Below are 24,722 nucleotides of genomic sequence, written 5' to 3' on the forward strand. Positions count from 1 at the left end.
GAGTCAGGAAACTTTGTCTTCCTGAGCTCAAATCTGGCCTCAGAAACTTAACTAGGGGTGTCACTTAAGTCATTTAACCCTATTGGTCTCAGTTTTCTCATTTGTAAAATGAGCAAGAGAAGGAACTGGCAAATCATTCCAGTGTCTCTTCCAGGAAAACCCCAAATGGGATCATAAAGAGTTGAATGTGATTAAAATGTCTGAACAACAAAATATCAATAGATATAGGCCAGATAAATAAAAGCTCTTGGTGCCCTCAGCAATTTTAAAGAGCATAAAGGGATCCTGAGACCAAAAATATTTGAAAACTGCTGTTTTTATCAATCCTTGAACAGCATTGCTTTGAGTCTCTCCTCCCACTTGTCACTTTCCTAAATTTGTGCTGTAGCTCACTAATGTTATCCTAAAATGCAGTGCCAAGATCTGAATACGTCACCCAAAGTGACTTAATCAGGACAGGGAGCAGTGGGCCCTATTAAACTTCCTGGTCATGTATTCTGGTTAATATGGTATGTTCTCAAAGAGGAGTATCCTACAAGCCTTTCAATGTAGGCCTGATCCTCCAGAAAGGAAACATTGTCTAGATATCCCTGGTGCCTGTGGATAAGCAAATGGACACAAAGAAATAGGAAATAATCACCAGAAGGAAGGGATTAAGAAAGAATTCATGAAGAAGGTAGAATTATAGCAGGACTTCGAGTCAGAGATGAGGAGAGAAAGCATTCTACACATAGGGGACAACCTGGAAGTTTGAGATGCCTTTGAGATATTCAGTTTGAAATGTTCAATGGCCAGTGGGGATCTGAAATTTGAATTCCAGAGAGTAGAGTAAGTAGGTCTGGATATTGTCTCTGTCTCTGTCTCTGTCTCTGTCTCTGTCTCTGTCTCTGTCTCTCTCTCTCTTTCTCCCTTCCTTCCTCCCTCCCTCCCTCCTTCTCTCTTTCTCACTTTCTCTCTCTCTTTACATATATATGTATATATGTAAATATATACACATATATACACATACACACATATACCCATATATGAGTCATTTGTATAGAGAAATGATCATTGAATTGATTGGTGCTGATCAGTTGATCAAGTAAGATTTGAAAAGAAAAGAGAGCCCAGAACAGAGCCTTGGGGTAAACCCACAGTTAGTGAGTGTGACATGGTAAAAAGAAGGACCATTTTATCAGAGGCTAGAATAAAGGAAGAGGAAGGAAAATGTTTAAGAGGGATAGTTGGTGGATTTAGAAGAAGAAAAGGCTTGGAATAGCCACTAGGGTGAGGGGGGTAGAAAATAATTTATATACCTTTGTGATTTGATCCACTTTTATTGCTTTAGAGATCACTTCCAAGCAGATGGCTCCAAAATTTATATCTCCATCTTTGACCTCTCTCTTGAGAAGTCTCCCTGATTATGAATTTCCTATAAACTTTAAGAATACCTATACTTCCCCTCAAATTCAACATATCTAAAACTACTCATCACTCCGCCTACAGTCAACAAACTCCAAATTCTTTTCTTAATTTTTTAAATCATGCCTTTCTAATACTTGCCTATATTTGAAACCTTCAAGTCCCCCCTGTCTCTATCTCTGCCTCTGTCTCTGTCTCTCTGTCTCTGTCTGTCTCTCTGTCTCTGTCTGTCTCTCTGTCTCTGTCTGTCTCTCTGTTTCTCTGTCTCCTGTGTCTATCTGTCTCTCTCTCCCTCTTCTTTCTCTTTATCCCAGATACTCCCCCCCATAACTAATCAGTTACAAAGTCCTGTTGATTTTTCTTCTGTAATAGCTCTTTTATTTTTTGTGTCCCCCAGCTAGGCAGTGCCTGGAACAGAATAAAATGTTTGTGAAGTGGAATTGAATTGAATAGAATTCTGCTGATGCTCCTTAACTGTCCCTTATGATCTAACACTTATCATAGCCACTAGCCATTAGTTAGATGGAATTACCAACTAAAACAAATTGTTCAGTGTCTCCTTAAGAATAATTAATATTTATACACATGTTTAATTTTCAGAATGCCTTCCTGACATTAGCTGTTTGTGGTGTTATATGTATAATTCTTATTAGGAACTTTGGCCAAAACCTACAAACTCACTTCAATTTGTAAATGAGTTGAGACTTGAATATAAAAACCAAAAGTGGGGTGTGTAGTGGTGTGTGTGTGTGTGTGTGTGTGTGTGTGTGTGTATGTCTGAATCTCTGTATTTGTATATTTAAGACAAGCCAACAAGCATTTATTAAGTGTTAGTGCTAAGCACTAGGAGTATAGAGGAGGCAAAGAACAATGTCTGTCCTCCAGAAGCATACATTTTATGGTAGAGGCAACATACAAACTATGTACAAGTATATCTATGTATATGCACACATGTTCACACACATATAAACATGCATGTACATAAACATACATACTATACATGCCCATAAAATATACACATGCACACTTTATATCCTTATGTACGTGTATGTATATATTTACATACATACACAAATATACACATACATGTGCGTGTGTGTATGATAATTCCAGAGGTAACACATTAGTAATGAGGAAGGATCAGGAAAGACTTTTTGTATTCTTTTTTTAGCTCTCTTTTCTTTTGCATCTTATCAGTCTATTTTATCTACTCTTTTTGGAAACAATGATGGTAGGAAAGCAGCTTTGCATACAGGAGGCAACAATTAGAAGTTTCATTCTAGCCTTTCTTGCCTTTGATTTTTTTTATCATAGGATATGAGTAGGAAGGGACCTTCGACATAATCTTCTAGCACAATACTTTCCTTTTTAGAGTCAAAGAAATCAAGACCCCAAAAAGTAAAATGCCTTGTCCAAAGTCACAGTTCAAATTCATGGAAAAATCAGGGATTAAATTTTGGTTTCTTGACTTTTAGTTCAATGTTCTTTCCATCACACTATTATGTTATGTCCTTTGTAAAAGTTATTTTACACTGCATTAACTAAAGTACAAGGTGACCTGGTATGCAGAAACCTCAATACAAATGGTCAGAGTGATCTGGACTTCAATTTCTCTGGTACTATTGGTACCAGAGTAGTTATGTAACTTGACCAGGAAAGGTTTTTTCATGTTAAAGGAGAAAATATAGTCTTAATTTTATTTGTTTCTTCTATGGATTGGTCTATGTAAATATCTTTTGATATAAACAGGAAAAAAGCTTTTATTTACCTCTGATTTTATAATATTGTAAAACAAAATCTGGAGTAAATTCAACTCAAGGAGAGAGTACTGAATGATTTCCCTATATATCTAGAAATCTTGAAGACTGCATTGATGTTGAGGTCATAATAATGATAGCATACATTTACATTGAATTTGAAAACTCGAAGTTTTCTTACAACAATTTTTTGAGGTAGACAACATAATTACATATGAAGAACTGAAGCCCCAAATTAAGGATGTAGCTCAACCATTATTTTAATTTGTGGCTTTTAACTCCAAGGCCAAAGTTAAATCCACTAAACTACATTGCTGATGCAGTGCTGTCCTTTTTCTTCCCCTTTCTCTGCTATTCTCCTAATTTGACACTCACACCTATGGTTTGTGACTCCAGCTGTATTCTTGGGTTACTCCTTCTCTTCTTCTCAGATGCGACTGAATGGAGTTGGAAAAAGTTGTGTGAATGAACTGTATAAAGCCCCTACAAATTTATTTAATTTCAATTAAGCTCTCATTACAGCAAAGAAATTTTTTACTTAGCTTTAATTGATTCTCTGCCCTACTCCCTACAATCATTCCAAATTTCCCATACTTCTCTAGCTTCTCAGCTTACGACCTTGACTCATATTTATTGAGAAAATGGTGGCATTTGCTGTGAATTCTCACTTTTCTATTTCTTTTTATTTCAACCCCCTTTGATATTATTTCTCGTAATTTCTACATTGATCTTTGATTATGGGTGGCTCTTCTCTTTGCCAAGACCAACTCTAGACATGTACCTTTGAGTACCCCTTTACTTCCTTGTCTTTTCTAGCAGATGACTCTCTCAATCACTTTCTCACTAATCTTCAGTTTCTCCCTATTAATTCCTTCTCTGTTGCCTATAGACATATATAGTTAAAATCTTCAATAGAATTATCAAATTATCATTCTATATCTCTCTATTCAGCTAAATTCCCAGAGTAAATTGTCTATCCTCATTGTTTCTATTTCCTCCTTTCTCACTGACTTCTAATTCTGCAATCTGATTTCTGATCTCATCAATAATTGTAATTGCTCTTCCCCAAATTAACAATGACTTTAATTGCTAAAATTATTAGTCCTTTTTCAGTTCTCATCCATCTTGTTCTCTCTATATCTTTTGAACTATTGATCCTCTCCTCCAGGGTAATACCTTTGTTGTTTGTTTTTGTGGCACTATTCTATCCTGACATTCTTCCTACCTATGAGACTTTTTTCCAGTCTTCTTTGCTGTTCATTATATCCCTATCATATTCCCTAACTATAAATATTTACCCTATTTCTGTTCTATACCCTCTTTTCATCTTTTATCTTCACTTAATGACATGATTTCATCAGCTCCCATAAGTTCAATTATAATTTACATACAATTAGTTTTTTTCCTTTTTTTTGGAGGGGGAGAGGTAATCAGGGTTAAGTGACTTGCCTAGAGTCACACAGCTAGTAAGTATCTGATGTCAGATTTGACTACAGGTCCTCTTGATTCTGGAGCTTGTGCTGTATGTACTTTGCCACCTAGTTTCCCCTGTGCAGTTAATTTCAAATTCTTTATAACCTGAACTCGTCCTACATCACCAACTGCCTGTGGATATTTCAAATTGAAAAGACTATAGTGATCTCTAGTTCATCATGTCTAAAATAGATCTCATTATTTTTCCTCTGAAACCTTCTCTTCTTCTGAACTTCCAAAGAATTTTCTCTTGAAGGCACCATCACCTTTCCAGTCTTCTAGATTTACAGTTTCAGAGTTTTTCTCATTTCTGTATTGTTTCTTACCTCATATGTACATTCATTTGTCAAAGGTGGTACTTGAACTGAATAAAGGATTCTATGGGCAGAGATTACAAGGGAACGTGTTTCAGCCATAGAGGACAGTGAAAGTGGAGAGGAAAAATAGAGTATCCTTTGAAGAGCAGCAAGAAAACTAATATGGCTAGACTGCCATGGGGGAAGAGGAATAAGGTATAATAACACTAGAAAGGCAAATTGAGGCCAGGTAGTGAAAGGTATTAAAAGCCAAGTAAAAGAGATTTTAAAAAAATTCTAAGGACATTAGGGAGCCATTGGGATTTATTGAGTAGGGGAGTGACATGGTCAGATCTCTACTTTAGAAAACAATCCTTTTAGTAGCTTTTGAGAGGATAGATTAGAATGGAGAGACAGGTAAGGCAGAAAGATTAATTAGGAGGTCATTACAAAAGTACAAGTGAGGAAATAAGAATTCTGAAAGTATTAGGTAAATGGATAGATCTATAATGAATATTTATTTGTCTTCAAGAAAGATATCTATGGTTTTCCTTAGTATATCATTTGGTCAGAGATGAAATCCTAGGTTAAAAGGATTTTGTATGTACTTAAAAAGTAAAATAACACATAGCAGGTATTTAATAATGCTTATTGAACTGAACGGACCATAAATCTGAACCTGCATGACAGTTCCCATGGCCCTATGTATGACTTACTGGGAAATAGTCAAAGGCAAACATTGAGGAGGGAAGATAGATGCAGTACTTGTCCCCAGACCCGTACTGTCATTTCAATTCTGTTCCCAGGACAAACAATCATTCTCCCTATCATTTCAGCACTCCACTTGTGGACAGTAACTACTGAATTCAAAAAACTGGATGCACACCTAATTAGAGAGTGTAGGAACAGTTGGAACGCAACTGGCTTTTCTAGACATAGTTTACCATATTCTCCCACAATGGGGCTTAGCTTGGCTGATTTTTTCTCTTCCAAACCAATGACAAAACTTTCATACACTAGAAGATATACAGTTTGAAGATTAAATTACTTTTGACTTTCAAAAGCTTAGATATTGAACAACTGTTGCCTATTCTTCAATATTATTATAAACACCACAGAACAAATAGGACTTAAAAGGATTTTAAGAGGTCATCTACTTTATTTTTCTGTCTTTAGACATGCCAATACACAAACTATCTCAGATATTAAAGGGTGTTTTTTTTTTTGTTTTGTTTTGTTTTTGTTTTCAAACAACTTTTCATAGGATCCTACATTTAGAAATTCAAGAGACTTTAGAGATCATCTAGTCTAACTTCAATTTACAAACGAGAAACCAAATCCTACAGAGTTTAAATGATTAACCTAAAACTACACAAATTCGAGATGGGATTTGAACCCAAATACATTGATGCTACATTCGGCTCTTTTCCCACTGTACCATTCTATCTCTTTAGAGAGATTGATACCAATAATATAGTAATAATGATGAAAAAAATAATAATAAAATAAATTTTAATTACAAGATATAAATGAAAGCAAAATGATATCACAGGTGAGAGAATCCAGAAATTATTTGCTAGAAACATTCATCTGGTTTTCCAATTTATAAATTATATGGTTTTGAGATTTTTCTCATAAAGGAGGTAAAATATATGTAATTTTAATTTAGATATTCAATGAATTGAAATTTAGTTGCTTTTTTAAACCAATAATGAAATACCTAAAATCACTTCAAAAATTTTATTTAATTTTTATTGTTAAAATTGTTAATCTTGTGGATAACTATTGTTTACTTCAGAAAGTCATAGAGATATTTTATACAGATAAATGTGAGGTAGCAGCCATACATAAAATAATGTCAGTGATGAAGTTTAGTTTCTTGAGATTAATGAAGAAAGCTAAATTAATATATTTTTGGAAGGAATTATTTCCTATTTATCCAATTATCCAGTCTTTTTAGACTTTTTTTGACAGTTCAAATTGATTTTAAAGTATTTTTCTTTAGAGAATTTCCACACTCCCCAAATTTGTTATACATTATTTACATTACATTACATTATATATTATATTATTTGTTATACATTATATATTATATATACATATATTATACATCATTACAATAATATCAAGACAAAAAAGGAGACATGTTTCTCACCTGAATCTGATATTTACTAGCCTTATGATCATGGGCAAATCATTTCAACAGGTATTTAGTGTTTGTCATGTGCAAAGTATTGTGATAGGTCCTAGAGATAACAAAGAAGAAAAAAATGAAAAAGATTCTGACTTGTAGTTCACTCTTACTTGATGGAGGGGAAGATAAAGGGAGGGATATGAGAAATGTATATATGGGTATTGTAAAAAGAAGTGTGGTTTGGGGTGAAAGAGGGTGCTAGATAGGGTAAAATGGAAAAATTGAAGAGACATACATAGAGAGACCACGTATACATCACATGGGGGAGGGAAGGAAGGAGGGAAGGAGAATGAAAGAGAGACAGAGACAGAGACACAGAGAGACAGACAGATTATTTTGAGAGAAGGGAATCAGGGAAGGTTTCACAAAAGTGAAATTATCTGAGTTAGATCTTAAAGGAAAACAAGAATTTTGACAGGTGAAGAGAAGAATGGGGAGTATTCCAGTAAGGGGCAATGGACTGTACAAATGTAAACCACTTACTCCTCTATAAAATGAGGGGGTTGCTCTAGATGTACTCTAAAGTCCCTCCTAACAGTTATTTTGCATATTCAGCATATTCTATCGATCATTTCAGCCATCCCCCCTAATGTCAGACATCTTTGACACAGTATTACAGGAAGTAGGCCCTAGAATTTCTGCACCTGCCAAATACTGTATATAAATGACTTCACCTCTCTGAGCCTCAGTTTCTTGATCCATAATATGAGATTGAATTAGACAATCCCAAAGATCTAATTTTTCTGTCCTAATTGTGTGATCTCATGATTTGTTTATGATGTGGATATAGATATGGATTCCCTATGAATCACATTATCATAAGAACTTTTATAGCACCTAGAACCAACCTGGCTAGTTGGTATAGTAGATATAGAGCACTGTGCTCTATATCTTGAGTTTCTAAGACCTGAGTTTCCTGAGTTCAAATCCAGCCTCAGACATTTCCTAACTGTGATCCTGGGTTTATATCTTAACCTTTTTTGCTTCAGTTTCCTCATCTATAAAATGAGCTGGAGAAGGAAATGGTAAACCACTTCAATATCTCTGCCAAGAAAACTCCAAATGGGGTGATGAAGTGTTGGACATGACTGAAAAAATAATTGAACAACAAATTAAAGCAGCTGGATGGTGCAACAGATAAAGCATTTAATTAGGAAGACCTAACTTTGATTCTTGCTTTGGATACTTACTAACTGTGTGATTCTGGGTAAATTGCCTAGTCTCTCAATTTTACTTTATCTGTAAAATGAGAATAATAATAGCACTTCACCTTACTTAAGGGGCTGTTGTGAAAATCAAATGGGTCAAATTGATGCAAAGAGCTTTTAAAAGTTTAAAATGTTACATAAATATTAATAATGTTAGCTAACATTTATAAAATGTTTCATGTATTTTTATTTTATTTGGTCTTCCCAATTATATAATATAATTATAATTGTTGGTAATATCAGCACCTATCAAGTAGGTGTTACTATCATTTTCATTTTTATAGCTGAAGACCCTGAGGTTGAGTGATTAAAAATGACTTATCCATGATAAAAAAGCTTAGGGAGCATTTGAACTCAGTTCTTTCTGATTCCAAATCCAGTATTCTGTCCATTTACCTAATTGCTTACATGCTAGCTTGCATTATTATATTATGGACATTGAGGTAGAAAGGACTTTAGAGGCCATCTAGTCCAATTCCCTCATTTTACAGATGCAGAAACTCAGATGAAGTCCAGAGAAGTAAAGGTGACTGAAGTAGCAAGTGATAGAGGTAAGATTTGGATTCAGTTCCTTTCATTCCAACACTTGTACTTTTTTCACTATATCCCACTTCTATCTAAGTCTATTGTCTTTTATTTTGTCCATAGTGAATGAAATCCCCCCCTCCATTCTCTCATCCTATTCTTTCTTTTTTCTTGAGAGACAATTGGGGTTAAGTGACTTGCCCAGGATCACACAGCTAGTAAGTGTTAAGTGTTTGAGGTTGGATTTGAACTCAGGTTCTCTTTGTTGTCTAGCTGCCCCTCTAATCTTACTCTTATGCTTAAAAATCATGATTAAATATTAATTATAATTGAATTAAATTGCTTTTCAGCTTTCTCTAAACTACTAATGTCAAAATCAAATATAAAGGATTTCTATGGGCCCCACAAATTAATATGATCCATGTTGTATTTTATTTTTAATTTATTTTGCTAAACATTTCCAAATTACATTTTTATCTGGTTCAGTTTTGCAGGATGCCTGTGCAAGGCCACAAGTTTGACACTTTTGCTTGGACTTCCAGGGCTTTTAATCATCTTTTAAAGAAACCATTTTCTGGCCCTTTAGTCATTGTGATCAATTCATGTTTTAGTATCCAAAAGGTATTGTCTTGTTATTTATTTTGTTATTATGTTATTCTGTGGTTACAAAATAGAACTTGTGAAAGAGATGCTTTTTATCTTCAAGAAATCTGATATCACAAAGTAGATGTGACTGAAACATATTCTCCTCATCTATGTTACTGGCCCCTGTGGATGCCTTCCTTTTGAAAACTAGAGCCCCAGTTTATATGCCTGAATGGAAGTCCAACATTTTTATTCTTAGGAACTATTGAGTTTATTTTTTTGTAATTTGCTAAAGAAGCATTAAACCTGGGGATAATTTATATGAGTAAACATATAATGACCAGGAAGTGCCAGAGTATAAAAATAAGGGCCATTTATCCCAGGCTTTGATGTTCAACTTGCCTTCTGATTCAGCTGTCCCTATAGTCTTTATCCTACCACTTTTAACCCTCTCTCTGCTCTGCTCCATATCTATCTTGCACTAATGTCTGCAGCTGCCTGATCTCCTCCCCCATACCACCCTTTTCCCTTCTAACCCTCCCACTTCTCTCATTAAATGCTGGGTAGAAGATAGCAGGAGGTGGGTATGGTCTCCAGCTGGCTCTGTCTCATTTGTGCTACGAGAAGCCATATTCACCCTTAGCCCCAGTGGGCTCATCATATAGTAGCATGGTATGAAATTCTCTCTCCTTTTGGAAAGATGGGTTCCTTCCCTTCCTTTTCCTCTTCTTCTTCTTCTCCTTTTGTTGTTTCTCGTCTTCCCTAGATGTGCTTTGCACAGCAAAGTGGCAGCAGGCTGGAATTCTTTACACTTGAGAGATGAAGTAATAACAGGTGGCAAGACCAGAGGTAGCCAGAGCCCAGGATTCTGGTTGCCATAGAAACATGTCAGACCTGTGGAGGGATGAGAGCTGTCAGCAGCGGGGGAAACAAATGAGAGGGACGAATGGAGTCACGTCTCCTCTAGGTACTGGCAGCTGCCTCCAAGGGCCACAGACCCTAAATAAGCGTGCCAGGTGAAAGACAATCTTTGAACCAAAGCTGTAGTTTGATATCAGACACATAGCCAGTCAGGGAATAGTTTTAGGATATGGGGGCAGAGGGATGGTGGGAGGTCCTGGCTTCTGCTGGTTGCTTAGGATGCATGTTAGTATTTGTATTCGTGGAAAGGAAGTAACCAATCTTTGAGTCTAAGACCTTGTTTCCCTAGGCTGGGAGTTTGTGAAGGCTCAGTTCTGTCTCTATTAGATTCTGGCTCTGGACATATGTAGCAGGTCCCACAGGGATTGAAGCAACATGGTGTCCCCTCCCACTACTTTTGAAATGACAGTGCCCAGTTTAGAGAAAGAGAATCAGGATATCCTGCCTGGTGATTGACTATTGAATAGCTTTATGAACTCAGACTTACAATGATTTCTGCAATGGCATTTTACTCTAATTTTTTTTGGAGTAAAAACTGAAATAATTTTCAAAATGACCTGCCAGATATACTTCCTATATGCAAGCTTCTGTGCTGGGGACCGAGAGGGAATAGAAAGATAAATTAGACTGGGTGCCTCTGCTCAAAGAACTTGCAATCTAGTGGAGGAAATAACATACAAACTAAAATGAGACATAGACTTGTTTTTCTATAGTATAACATTTGGAACATTTTTCTTCTTTCTTTTTTCTCATTTGGTTTGTTTGTATTTCTTGTACTTTGTATTTTTTCTGGTTCCTATTGTCTTTTCCTAAAGTAATAATAATGAGATTTAGAATGGTAATGATAATGATAATGTATGTCCCTTAGGGTTTTCTCCTCAGATGAATTCCCATACTTTCAAGGTTCTTTTTTCTTTTTATCAACAATGTAGCTCATATATGACCACAATTCATGAACTCAAATACCAAATCTAGCATGGTGTATACTCCCATTGAGTCACCATTTTCAGTCTTTGCCCTCTCTTGTTTTTGTATGCTATAAGTTAGGAGTTAATTTCCTGTAAAAAGAAGTAAGCTCACAATATGGCAATTTTACCTATAATGTATAATTAACTCACAAAAATTTTGATTTTAATTTTTTGAAAAAGAGCCATCAGAGCTTAAATTATTACAGAGAACATCATAGAATAGGTGATTGCATTAAGGGAAGAATTTTTAGGCAGGGAATTCCTATAATCACCAATTAAACACAGAGCAACAGTGTGGTACAGTGGATAGAGTGCTGGCCTTGGAATTTAGGAAGATCTGAATTTGAATTCTGCCTGAGATCTTGGGAAAGTCACATGTGATCTCTCTGTCTCAGTATACCTCCTCACATTACCTACCTCACAGAATTGTTGTTGAATCAATTCAGTTGTATCCTACTCTCTGTGACACCATTTGAGGTTTTCTTGGAAGAGAAATTAGTTTTCCATTTCCTAAAGTAATGTTATATGCAGAAATTTCTTGAATGTGGCTAAGTGGCTCAATGGAGAGAGATCGGAGTCAGGAAGACTTGAGTTTAAATCTGTAAAGTCCAAATAGCAAATGCTTTCTCTTATTCTTGCAGAGAATCGTTTGCCTCCACGAAGATGAAAATCAATGACTTAGAAACTGGTTAAACAATTCAAATAGCAACTGATAAATGGATTAACCCTCTATAATGTGATTCCAGAAGCTTTTGTCTTCCGCCTAGCTCAGGTAAGTTTTTCTATTCCTGGAGGCAAAGCAGAGGCACCAAGGAAGCGGCCAGAGGGAATCATATTATAGTGGGTGAATCCGTTTATCATTTGCTGTCTAGATGGTGTTTCTGCTCATATATCTGTTTCTTTTTACAGATTTAGTACTCTGTGGGACCCTGATTATAGATAGTCAGTGAATAATGACAAATAGCTTCAGATTGTAGAGTACTATGAACAGATAGAAACATTGATGACTAATGCTGACCTCATAATAAACTGAAAGAAGTTTATCCTCTGTTAAAACAGGGAGTGGGGAATAATTTTTCAGAATAATTCACACAAAAATGCCCTTAATTGTGATAAGAAGACAAGAATGCTTCTGTCCTACACAAAATAGCTATATTTAAGGCCAAGATTTTATCATTTGCATCCTAGAAACATAAGTGTTTTTGAGCAAAATAGCATGCTTCTTTTAACAACTAAAAAAATCCTCTCCTGGGCATAAGGGTTCTGGAATATTGGATTTTATTCAGTCGTAAGGGAGACTAGCCTGTAATAAAAGGGGTTAGACTTCCTTTTCTCATTCTCTTTGGCTAATTTGCCCTCTTATCCCCATACCAGCATCCCATGATTATTTGCTTAAAGCGTAGGATTTAATCATGTCTAATTATTTCCCTAAAAAGAAAGAATAGAAGTGTATTCAATATACAGTATAAACTAGAAATGGGACAGGTCCAGACTTCTGTACCTTCAAACTCACAAGTCCACTTCTAAGCCTGAACTCATTCATCTCAGGATTGATTGGTAATTGATCACTTATGCTCAGGCAAAAGTAACAGAAGAAGCAGTCAAGACTTTGAGAGCCAGATTCAGACAGCGTTTGGCTTTTAAGTTTTTTCCCTCCAAGGTCTTAATAGAAAAGAACCACATTGGTAGGTTTTGATGTTGAAAAAGTGAGGAAAAACATGGAGTACTTAATTGTTTGTGTTGGTCTTACATAGGTCTCCTGCTTCTTATAATTTTCTGATATGTGGAAGGCTGGGAGTCAAGATCATATTTCTTAAAAAATAGCTAGCATTAAAATAGTGCTTTAAGGTTTGCAGAGACCTTTGCAAATAATATCTTATTTTAAAGTTAACAACAACATTGGGAAGTAGATGCTATTGTCCACATCTGTTTTTAAAGATGAGGAAACTGAGGCAGATTGAAGATAAGTGACTTCTCTAGAGTAACTCAGTTAGTAAGTGTTTGAGGCCAGATTTGAATTCAAGTTTTTGTGACTATAGGTCTTATAGTCTGTCCATTGTACTGATGAGACGCCCTATAAAAAGTATGTTTGGTTTACACATTGAGTAGTTAATAAAAATATATTATTTTTGGCTCAGTGGAGAAAATTTTAAAATGTATCACAGTACCTTTGGGATCTGGTTTCAAGTGGGATTATGGTGAGTAGCAGTCTTGTATAGAAGCCTAAGGGTCAGATTTGAATTAAAGAAGACCTGGATTCAACTTCTATTACTGATGCTTTGCTAATTGTGTGACCATGTATAAATCCTTTAATTTTTCTGAGCCTTTATTTCTTTATCTGTTTTATTGGGAAAACAATTCCTGTTATGTCTACTTTACTAAATTGTTGTGAAACTCAAATAAGACAATAAACATGAAGAATTTTGCAAACTTTATTGCTTTATAACATGTTCAATCATGATGATAGATCAGAGCCTTCAGAGTTCTTTAGTTTGCTATTTCTCTGTTCTTTGGGTCTCCATGCTGATGGTAAGAGGGGGACTCCTAAAATCTACAATCCTTTCCTAGGACATATCTTTAACTTTTTGTGTTAATAGATTTTTCATCTCCCCCTCCCCTTGCCATTTAGTGCTGTGTATCTTCTTTCTCAATATATTGTTCTTTTGGGAATTTGAGTCCATAGCAATGTATCAGTTTGAAGAAATGGATAAGAATAAAGACTTAAAAAAACTATTTGAAATAATCACTTTAAAAATAACTAAGAATGACTGTCTATATATACTTCATCTATTAAGATAATCCACAATATTTTGGACCATTTTCTCAATAATGGTGGCTTTCACTAAGTCATTCATAGTAACTTTCCCAGTACTCTTGTGATTAAAGACATGCATTTACTAGGCAGGTAATTGTATTTAGGGGATTAACCTGTTGCACAGTGACTGAGAATAATGGCAGTTATTGTTGTTTGTCTCTGTGAAGTCAATTTGTTAGTGTAGGGCTTGAACCTATAACTTTATTTTCATTAGTACCCATTCTAACAAACTGAATTAATCAATCTGGCCACATGCAGATGATAGGCACCATCACAGACACTGCTTACCCATAGGCATGTAAAATATCAGAAATGAAAGAGATCTAAGAACAAATGGAAAATTCAAGCATGTCACTAAGAGGTTACATTTATGAGTTTAATAACTGAGGCTTTTTGGTTCCCTCTCTGTCTTTCTCTACCTTACATGAGTAGAAAAAAGCCAACTCTATGCTCAGGGTACCTTTTATGTTTCTTAATTACTGAAAACCAAAGTTCTTGAACCTAAACCAGTCTAATTGTTTTTATTACTCAGAGAACAAAATTCTCCAAGTCAAGGCATTTAATTAAATAGCACATGCTAAGAACTATAGGATAGACCATCCTTCCCCTCATGAAACTGGAGCATATGTTTGGTTTTTTTTGTGTGTGGAGGCAATTAGGGTTAAATGACTTGTCCAAGATCACACAGCTAGAAGTGTTAAGTGTCTGAGGTCAGATTTGAACTCAGGTCTTCCTGACTTTAGGACTGGTTCTGTAAACTGCCCCTGGAGCATAAAGTTTTTTTTTTAATTATTCTTTTATTTACTAAACATATGCATGGGTAATTTTCCCAACATTGACCTTTGCAAAACCTTTTGTTCCAATTTTTCCCTCCTTCCCCCACCCCTCCACTACCCAGCAGGTAGTCCAATACATGTTGAATATGTTGAAATACATGTTAAATCCAATATATGTATACATATTTATACAGTTATTTTGCTATACAAGAAAAATCAGATTAAGAAGGAAGGAAAAGAAAAACTGAGAAAGAAAACATAATGCAAGCAAATAACAACAGAGAGAGTGAGAATTCTATGTTGTATTCCACTCTCTGTTCCCACAGTTCTCTCTGGGTGTAGATGGCTCTCTTCATCACTGAACAAGTAGAACTGGTTTGCTTCATCTTGTTGTTGAAGAGGGCCACATCCATCAGAATTGATCATTATATAGTATTGTTGAAGTATTACATTTAAAGCTTACATTATACTAGAAGGAAGTGAAAAATACAATATAAAATAAATCAGAGAAATTTTGTCTTCTCAAAAATTATTACTCATCTCTCCATACATCAGAACTCTGTATCACCTAGGATATATATCAAAGACACTGGCTATATAATTTTAACAACAAATTTTTAAAAGTTATAAATACAAATTATAAAACGTTTCATAAAGCAAATACATATACAAATGTTTAGAACATTTTAAGTGTAATAAAGATTATAACCAGAATTATACCTAACCATCACTGCAAGTACCAATGGCTTCTTATTTCTGAAAGCAGTGCCAATATCATTTTATCCAAATTAAAAAAAAAACTATTAAGCTATCTTTTCAAATTTTCTTCATGTTCTTCATAAGACAAAGGTTAAAATAACTTTTTGAATAAAGATGATCATTTTATCTTTTGGACATTTTTTCACCTTTTCTCCCTCCCTTTTTCATTCCCCCCTTTTGTTTTTCTTTCTGTCTCTGTCTTCTCTTTTCTTAAGTCATCCTAGAAAACCAGCTTGTTCATCAGATTCATTCCACATAGAATAGCAATTAAAGCTCTCAAAACTTCCAGTCCAACGGCCATTACTCAACACTTTTCTTTATTTCTTTTTCTTTCTTTTCTTTCTTTCTTCTTCTTTTTTTTTTTTGGTAAGGTAACTGGGATTAAGTGACTTGCCCCGAATCACACAGCTAGTATTAAGTGTCTGAAGCTGAAAGAGAAAGAAGAGTCAAAGATGACTCCAAAGTTGACAATCCAAGGATGACTGGTGCATGGTGGTACCCCAACAGACTTAGGAAAGTTTAGGAGAGGAGTTAGTTGAAAGGGGAAGATAATGAAATGTTTTGATTTATGTATTGAGTTTGAGATCTTTGTGGGATGTTCAGAAATATCTAGTATATATTTGATGATGTGAATCTAAAATTCTGATTAAAGATGAGGGCTAGATAAATTTGGGAGCTAGTTGCCAAAGACATCATTGAATAGATTGGAGTAGATTAGATCATTGACTAACAGTGTGTAGAGAGAAAAAGAAATCTTGGTGGACCTCGGTGTATAGGAGATGAATGATGATCTAAGGGATTATTCCAACATGTAAAAGGAGAATCTAGGTGAGAGCAGTATCATCAAAATCGAGCAAGAGAGAAGAATATCCAGGTTTGTTCAACAGAATCGAGAGCCACAGAAGGTTAAGGAAGAGGAAAACTGAAAAAAAAGGCCAATGAAGAAATCATTGGAAAAATTACTAGATCAAGGATGATATTTAAGTGTGAGATAGAATATAAATTCCTAATTATATTTTGATTCTTTCATTTTCCCATATATTTAATTGCCTTTCTGGTTATTTTTTTCTTCTTTTGGTATTTATACCCTTAAGAGTAGTTCTCATTTGAACCCTTAATCCCAAGGATGGGTATAAGTAAATTGAAAGAAAATGAAGATTTGTGATCATGAAGGAGAGATTAGTGTTGGTTTCTTAATAACTTCAGATTCTGTAAATATTTTAAAGAAAGATGAAGGGCAGAGCACAAGCATGACAGCAGGAATATCAGTCCCCTTCCCACCCAGCAAAAGGAGACTAGATTTGAGTATTGGAAGTTTGAGAGTGCTATCAATAGATATATGGAAGGTAGAATGATACTGGGAGGATGAATAATGAATTAATAAGGGGAATCAAGAGACAGATGTGATCAATAAAAATATATCCTGATAAAACTTTGTTGTTGTTCAGTCATGTCCAACTATTTATGATTCCATTTAAGATTTTCTTCTAAAGATACTAGAATGATTGGTGATTTCCTTTTCCAGATAGACAGAACTAGTAGTTTTTAAAACTATAAAACTTATCTAGTAAAATCTATAGTTCTGTAACTTTTCTCTCTGTCCTAAAGATCATTGAAATCTTTTAAAAATTAAAGATGTACCCATTTGAAAACTTTTATAATCATTTTGTTTTGAATTTATAGGTTGAAGCACAAATCAGTAACTAAATAGTCAAATCAGTTAACAAGCATTTCTTAAGCTTCTGTTAATGTGCCAGGCACCATGCTAAAACAGATGCTAATGATACCCTCTGATAATGAATTTCGTTGTAATGAGCCAGTTGCACAAAAGTTATCACCAGCAGATAAACAGGAATATAAATACAAATTGCTGAGTGTTTGAATGAAAGCAGTATTCATTTCATTAGGTTAATAATAACATTAAGAACACAAAGGATGAAGGAAAGAACAGGTTAAGAATTGTGGATCTGTTCTATAGAGTAGACAATGGTAACTGGAAAGTTAGCTTTGAGTTTCTTTTTAAGGGAGGATTTTTTTACTTCATTAGAGAGTTTTTCCCCTAACTTCTTTTAGTGTCCTGGGATGGAGCAGTGGTGGGATCTCACTGGTTACTTCTGAAGTAATGAAAGAGGCTAAATGATTAATGAAAAAAAAAAAAAGCACCAGATCGGAGTACCTGATTCTAGTCTTGGCTCTGGGAAATACTAGAAGAGTGAGGTTGAACAAGTCATTTGGCCACTCTGAACCTCAACCCCAACCCAACACAATTTAATCCAATCCAATCCAATATTCATCCAATAAACTCTTATTAAGGCACCCAGTCCCTACCCCCCAAGGAACTTATAATACATAAAAGGAAGCTGAAAAGCAAGGGTTAAGGAGGAAGGTGCCCAGATGGAAGGGTGTGGGCATGATTGAGAAGTCCAGAAGAGTGAAATCTGATAGGAAATGAAGAGATGGCTGACGGGCATCCTTAAATAAAGATTCTGGGAGGAGTTCTTCACTCTCTACCCTCTAATCAGAGAGAGGGATGGAATTCCCAGGGGGCAGAAGGTACTGATGAAGTGTGAGTTTAAGGGCTGAAATGATCTTGTGGAATGAGGAATTTCTTGATGGAAAAGTCCAGAGGAGTATAATGAGATAAGACTACATCTCAAATAAAAATAATCCTCATTATGGAGATATATGTGTCAACAAGAAAACAAGAAAAGAAGCTAGCAAGAAATTAATACTATGAAAATAGGATAAGAGAAACTTAGTACAAGTCACTAGATTTTCCTAAAAGATTCTTACATACTTTACTTTCTATGGTGTGGGATAGAAGGAAGGAAAAGACTTAATGTATTTCATTTCCACTTAAAATTGGGATTTGATATCTCTTCCACAGCCCAGAAAGGACCAGATGGGACTGTTATTCCCAATAATTACTGTGACTTCTGCTTGGGAGGTTCAAGCATGAACAAAAAAAGTGGCCGGCCAGAAGAACTAGTGTCCTGTGCTGACTGTGGACGCTCTGGTAAGTGTAACCCCCTCCTTTGCTCTCTGGGAACTTTCTTACCCAAGCTCCCAGGACCAATGCTATTTTTCACTCTTCACCTATCTAGGATAAGATGCAGGAAGGGGAATGATTCAGAGTAGTAGTAATGGTGATGATTCTGACTTTTTTTCAGGTCTTAGAATTTTGTGACTTAACTAAAAAATTCTAAAGGATGAGAAAAGTTACTCATATATTTCTGGCCTTTCCACATGCAGATTTCTTTGGTGTGTATGTATGTGTCTTGTTGTTGTTGTTATTGTTGTGGTTGTTGTTATTATTGTCGATGTTGTGAAAGACAGTAAGGTGGAACCAGAACACACTGAAACACATCCTCCTTGTATTCCTTTCTTGGTTGATGATGCATTTCAATATGCAGAGTTGTTGGATCAATTGAAATGGTTGGGGTAGATATGGGGGAGAAGGGAGTCAGTGGGGAAAATATCCAATAATGATGTTGGAAAACTTGTTATGTCTTCAAATTGCCATCAGTTTGGGCATTAGCGACCCTTGGATTTCTTGGTAGTTGCATGAACAACACTTTCATTGGCCATACATTCCATACATTTTCTCATGTAGACCCAGACCAAAGAAAACACAGCAGATGAAAGTTAAGAGGTAGGGGTTCTCATACCTTAGATGCTTGTAAGTGGTCTTAGTAACCTTTTTTTTTTATTAGTTCCTATTTTCAAGGACTTAAAGAAAATGCTCCACTTTGGTCTTATTCTTTCTCAAAATAAATTTAGGTCTTTACAGTTTTTCACAAATTGTTTTGTTTTATTTTGCTTTTTGATCCTACCTAAGTCATTATCTGTAGTTTATCAGAGTTGATCAGGACAGGCTATTTTACATAATTGTGTTTTATTGTTGTTATAAATAGACTCCCAGAATCTCAGAGTTGGAAGGGACTTTAAATGTTTTGAGTTCCAAACTTAACTGATGCACTAATCCTCTTTACAACATCCTTATATGTGGGAACTCATTGCATTACATGGTTGCCCATTTCATTTTTAACATAGCTTAAGTTCTTCCTTATATTGAACTAAAAGGTAACCTTGTAACCTCCATCCATATGTCCTATTTCTTCTCTATGGAGCAAAGTAAAATAAGTCCAAGTAGTGAAGGTGAAAAGGTAACAAGAGATTTCAATTTCACATAAATGACTGCAAATGTTTCTGACCAAAAGCTAAAAAACATTTCAGAATGTTTTAGGCAGTTCTGAGCATAGCAGTGAGGGATGGTCCCCTTCACCTTCTTTTCCTCAGCCTTCATGGGGTAGTTTCTTACCCCTTAGATTGCTCTCACACCTTATTTCTTCCCTTGCTTTGTCTACTAGTTATTAGCCTGCACCTTTTGTTTTGGGGTGTCAGGGATGATATAGACATAGACCTAGTAGAGCTGGCAAGCCAGCTGTTGACAAAGGACTCCAGTTCCCAATCCCTACAACCTCAACATTAAATCAGCAGACCCAGTGACAGAGTGATTCTCTTGTATGTAGTTTTATCCAGTTTCTTCTGGAAGTAATTTGTTCAGTTACTTTTCCAGACACAGTCTATAATTGTTATTGTGTTGGACTTCTAACTCTGACAGGTGGTAGCTTGGGGAGACAGAACCTGTGTAATTGCTGGACTCTGATTGACAAAATGTCTTTTAAAAGGCCAATGACACACATATTTCTTTCTACATATAATATACATGTATTTTATGTGTGTATATGTATGCGAACATATTAAAAACTCACACACTCCATGCCCAGAAATATATAATATAGAGAGATGCTTCAGCACAGCAAGCAAAGACTTCTATTGCAAGTAGTAATAAGTAATGGAGGAACCAGGAGTGAATAAGTGACTCTCCATTTGAAATTTCTCAGCTATACTTCTCTAATTTGCTTTCTTATCTTAAAAAACATAGGTAATTATCTTATTCTCCCCATAGTTTTTTTTTCTCAAACTCAGTTAAGATTTATTTGTATGGACCATTCAACCAATGTCTATCTCAAATATCTGTCAAATAGCTGTTTGCTTCGCGATTGGCTTATGGCTCCGTTTGTCAAGCTTGGGAAGACAGGTTGGATGATATTCCTGGATAGCTTTCTGGTGTCTCTTCAGGGAAGAGATAGGATCCAAGAAGAGCTATTTAGCCTTTCCCACTTTTCATTCTACCTCCATTATCCCTTAGGGTCTGATATACTTGAAACTGGCAGCTTCAGTGACTGGGATTATAATAGCTTGAGGCACTCCTGGGGTCCAATATGAATGTGGAGAAATGTCAGTTGCAATTCTGTAAATTTTAGCACTTTATACAATGATAAAATTTCTTCATTTTTAGTCCCTACTCTTTCTCACCTGATGTGCCACCTTTGGTTAGACTTAATACTGCTTTGAACTTTTGAGAGTTCTAAGATTCCTGACTAAGGGCATTTTAAGTGGCTGAAATGGGTTGTGTGTCCAGGGTTAGAGGGTCTTGGTCTTTTTTCCTAATCACATACAGGAGAATACAACTATGTATTCTCTGATGACTCATTAGACTTTATAGTGAGGTTTTTGTTTTTGGCAGGGAGGGAGGTCGAAATGAATTACATGATGTGGGGGTGAGAGAGCAGACAGGGGTGGAAGGGATAGAGTGAGAAATGGATGAAAATAAAAATAAACTGGGAGAGGATTAAATGCCTCTAATGGGCTATCTGACAGCAATAAATTTGTGAAACTGGCTGCCAAACTGAAGGACAGTCGTTGTGCAAAAAGCCAAACAGCCTTTAAGTTGTGCAGGCTTATAAGCCGTCGGGAAAACATTCTCTTGGCTGGGGTGTGAATAAGAGTGGGAAAAACACATTACTGACCCTTTCACTGCCAGAAGCTCTGGATACTTGTATTGTAGTACAGGTATCTTTTCTCATTAAGAAACAAGCAACAAAACAAATGCCCTACCTGTCAAACGTTCCCATTGTCCTATTGCACAATATCATGCCACAAGGTGATGTACATTTCATCCCTTTAAATCTCCAAATGGTGCATTGTCTGACAGTGGTAAGAATAACCTTGTAATAATATGATATTAATATGAATAATGCTGTCTGTTGCTTAACCCATGTGCTGATATATTCATCATACATGTCAGCTCATTTGGGAGGAGAAGGCAGGAAGGAGAAGGAGGCGGTGGCCGCAGCGCGAAGTACAGAGGACTTGTTCGGTTCCACGTCTGAAAGTGACACCTCAACTTTCCACGGCTTTGACGAGGATGATTTGGAAGAGCCTCGCTCCAGTCGAGGAGGACGCTACAGTGGCAGGGGCTCTCCCACGGCAGATAAAAAAGGCGGCTGCTAAATCCATTCAACAAACTCTGGCTCATGGGCGGTAGCCCTTTGTACTTTGGTTGTTGTTCTGGTCCCATTAAAAAAAAAATATAGAACTTTAGATTTCCTCCTCTCTCCCACCCACCATCTTCCCTGCCTTTTCCTCACATCCTCCATATCCTCATGTCCCTTTCCCTTTCCCTGCACACTCCTCCCTCCCATTCCGAGTTTTGGTGATATATACCAAAAGCACAACCTTTAAAAATTCAGAAAACTCAAGAGATGACTCCCTCTCTCCTCAGAGAGAACGTCAGTTTAAAGATTTTTCTTCTGGAAATCAGAAATCATGTTGGTTATTTTTTGGTAACAAACAGATGGGGTATGTACATCTTCCCTAAACCATTAAAAAACTCAAGTGGAGTCATGTTTTTCATTTTTTCATATTTATTGGCAAAATGATGAGAACACTAACAGAGAGGTTGGAGAAAAACAACCAACAGAAATAAGGTTTTAAAAATTATTATTTATATAATCTAGATATTATTAGAAATAGATTCTTTTAAAAATAAATCAACCTAATACCATCCCATCTAGGGGAGGAAAAGGCACTGGAAGGAGAATTGTCCCAAGGAAACTTAGTTAGGATGACTTCTGTGATGTGAAATTTTTGATTTGGTGTCCCATTCGATGTTTGTGGATCCTCACCCCATCCAGCAGTCACACCTCTCCCTTCTTTCCCTTCCCTTCTTTGCCCTTCCCCTTCTTCCTTGACAGCCCCTGTCAGTTTGGAAGCCACAGCAGCTCTGGAGAAGTGACAGGACGAGAAAGGCCAGGTTTCCATGCATCCACCTACAGACACCTCAGTATCCATCCAAAAGCAATCGCCTCCTCTTCAGCTCCTCCTCAGGCAATGCTGCTGGCTTTTCCTAAAAAAAAAAAAAAATTAAAAAAATTTGTTTTCTTCTTCTCACTTCTCTCGTGGGTGAAGAGCAATGTCCAAGGGCAGGAATGGAATAGAAGTGGAATATTTGGAACTCAACATTGATGAAACAGCCAGAGGACATGAATCCTAGAAGAAATGAAAAGGAAAAATACCTCACTTGTACATTTCCCATCCCATTTTAGAAAATGTACATAAATACCCTTTGGATTGTCAGGCCGTCCGTATTTCTTCTTTTTTCTCCTTCTTCTTCTTTTTTTATATGTATATAGTGCCGGCCAGGCACCTTGTTTTATGTTTCCAATAGCACATCCCGAAATTAACCAAAGCAATACTTGCTCAACTTTCCCGGGCGACAGAGAAGAAAAGTCACCTCTCTGATTGGCTGTCCCAAGAAAGAACAGATGAGCAGTCCTCATTCAAAAGGTATGTCTAGCTTGTATCTCTTTTGTATTTTTGGTCCAACCATCCCACCATGATTTTATCATCCCTTTCCTCACCCCTTACTTCCTAGTAGATTGTACATCCATAGTGAGTTTTAGTGTTGAAATGACTTCAACATGAAAATCTTGTCAGTCAACAAGCATTTATTTGTCTTAGTGGCCATTTTGACACATGGGGCTAAGATAGAAATATCATCACAAAGTTTGCTTGGAAAGTTTGAAGCTGTTTGGAAAATTTGGAGGATAGGGCAGCTTGAATAATATGAGAAAATGTTTGGGTAGATAGTGCTTCTTGTTTTCTCCATCCCCATGGCCAAACAAGTTGGATCCCACAAAACAATGATTGGGAATAGACAAAGTAGGCTTATAGCTAGAGTTAGAAAAAGGAATATTAAGATTGATTGTGCTTTTAGATTCTCTGAGGCTATTTCTAGCTACCAATGTAAAGTTGAACTAGGGACTATTGAGTTTTTAACTCTGAACTTTCAAGTTTTCAAGAAACACCCATTCTGAAAGCAATGATGACATCTTAAACACTCCGAATAGTGCAGGCCTAGAAATGTAGTTGACAATTGAATCATATAGGCTACACATAATGGGCCAATGCCTCTGGCTTATTAAAGTTAAGAAGGAAGAATAAGTTTGAGCAATAAGATTTTTTAGCCTTTCCTAAATTATATCATTCCTCCTTAAAAAAAAAAAAAAAAAAATCCTCCTTTTAAAACAAGAAGGAACTTAAGAATTATCTGATCCATATCTCTAACTAGACAGATAAAGAAACAGAAGTCAAGAGAGACTTCCCTAATGTCACAGAATTGGTGGGCGGCAAAACCTATACTGGAACCCAGGTCTGAATCTTGGTGTCCTTTCCAATATAGCTTTAAATGGACCCTTTGTATTTATGTGTGAACTTGAGGCAGGAGGTGCAATGATGTCTGACTTCTGTTTTTATTACACTATAGATCAATATAACTTCTTCAGGTGTGTAGTTATATTTGGAAGAACAGATATGATCTCATTCTATTGGGGAAAACATTGATGTTTGTCTGGCAGTGTTCCTGGAAATAGGTCATAGTTAAAATTATAAAATACACCTGCGTGCTTATCCATGTTGAATAGACTTCTATAGAGGTGAAACAAGTCCCTCATGCCCATATTGCTAATGGGCATACTCTTTTCCTTACTATGTTCTCTTGTTATACTCTATTTTGTCATTCCTTGTTCCTATGGCTCTGACATTATTTTAGTAGCATTGGGGCTCAGGCAACAGTGATGAGATGGGAGCTTTTCTCATTCAGCTGATTCACAGAGTTTCTTGAGGTCGGATTC

The 24,722-nt window shown here is 36.0% G+C and overlaps 1 protein-coding gene across 8 annotated transcripts in view; it reads left to right on the top strand.

Moving 5' to 3' along the window:
* The window catches only part of DPF3 (double PHD fingers 3), a 397,766-nt gene that overhangs the window by 299,294 nt on the left and 73,750 nt on the right, over positions 1-24,722 (top strand). For 5 of the 8 annotated variants that reach the window (XM_074290117.1, XM_074290121.1, XM_074290122.1 and 2 more), the window contains 2 exons: positions 8,824-8,883; positions 18,569-18,697. In XM_074290117.1, coding sequence (XP_074146218.1) covers positions 8,824-8,883; positions 18,569-18,697 — 189 coding nt within the window. Of the gene's footprint in view, positions 1-8,823; positions 8,884-18,568; positions 18,698-21,835; positions 22,431-24,722 lie in introns of those variants that run through there. The other 3 variants (XM_074290120.1, XM_074290118.1, XM_074290119.1) reach the window with 3 other exon arrangements.

Source organism: Sminthopsis crassicaudata, chromosome 2, assembly GCF_048593235.1.
Source record: "Sminthopsis crassicaudata isolate SCR6 chromosome 2, ASM4859323v1, whole genome shotgun sequence".
In the NCBI taxonomy this organism is placed as follows: Eukaryota; Metazoa; Chordata; class Mammalia; order Dasyuromorphia; family Dasyuridae; genus Sminthopsis; species Sminthopsis crassicaudata.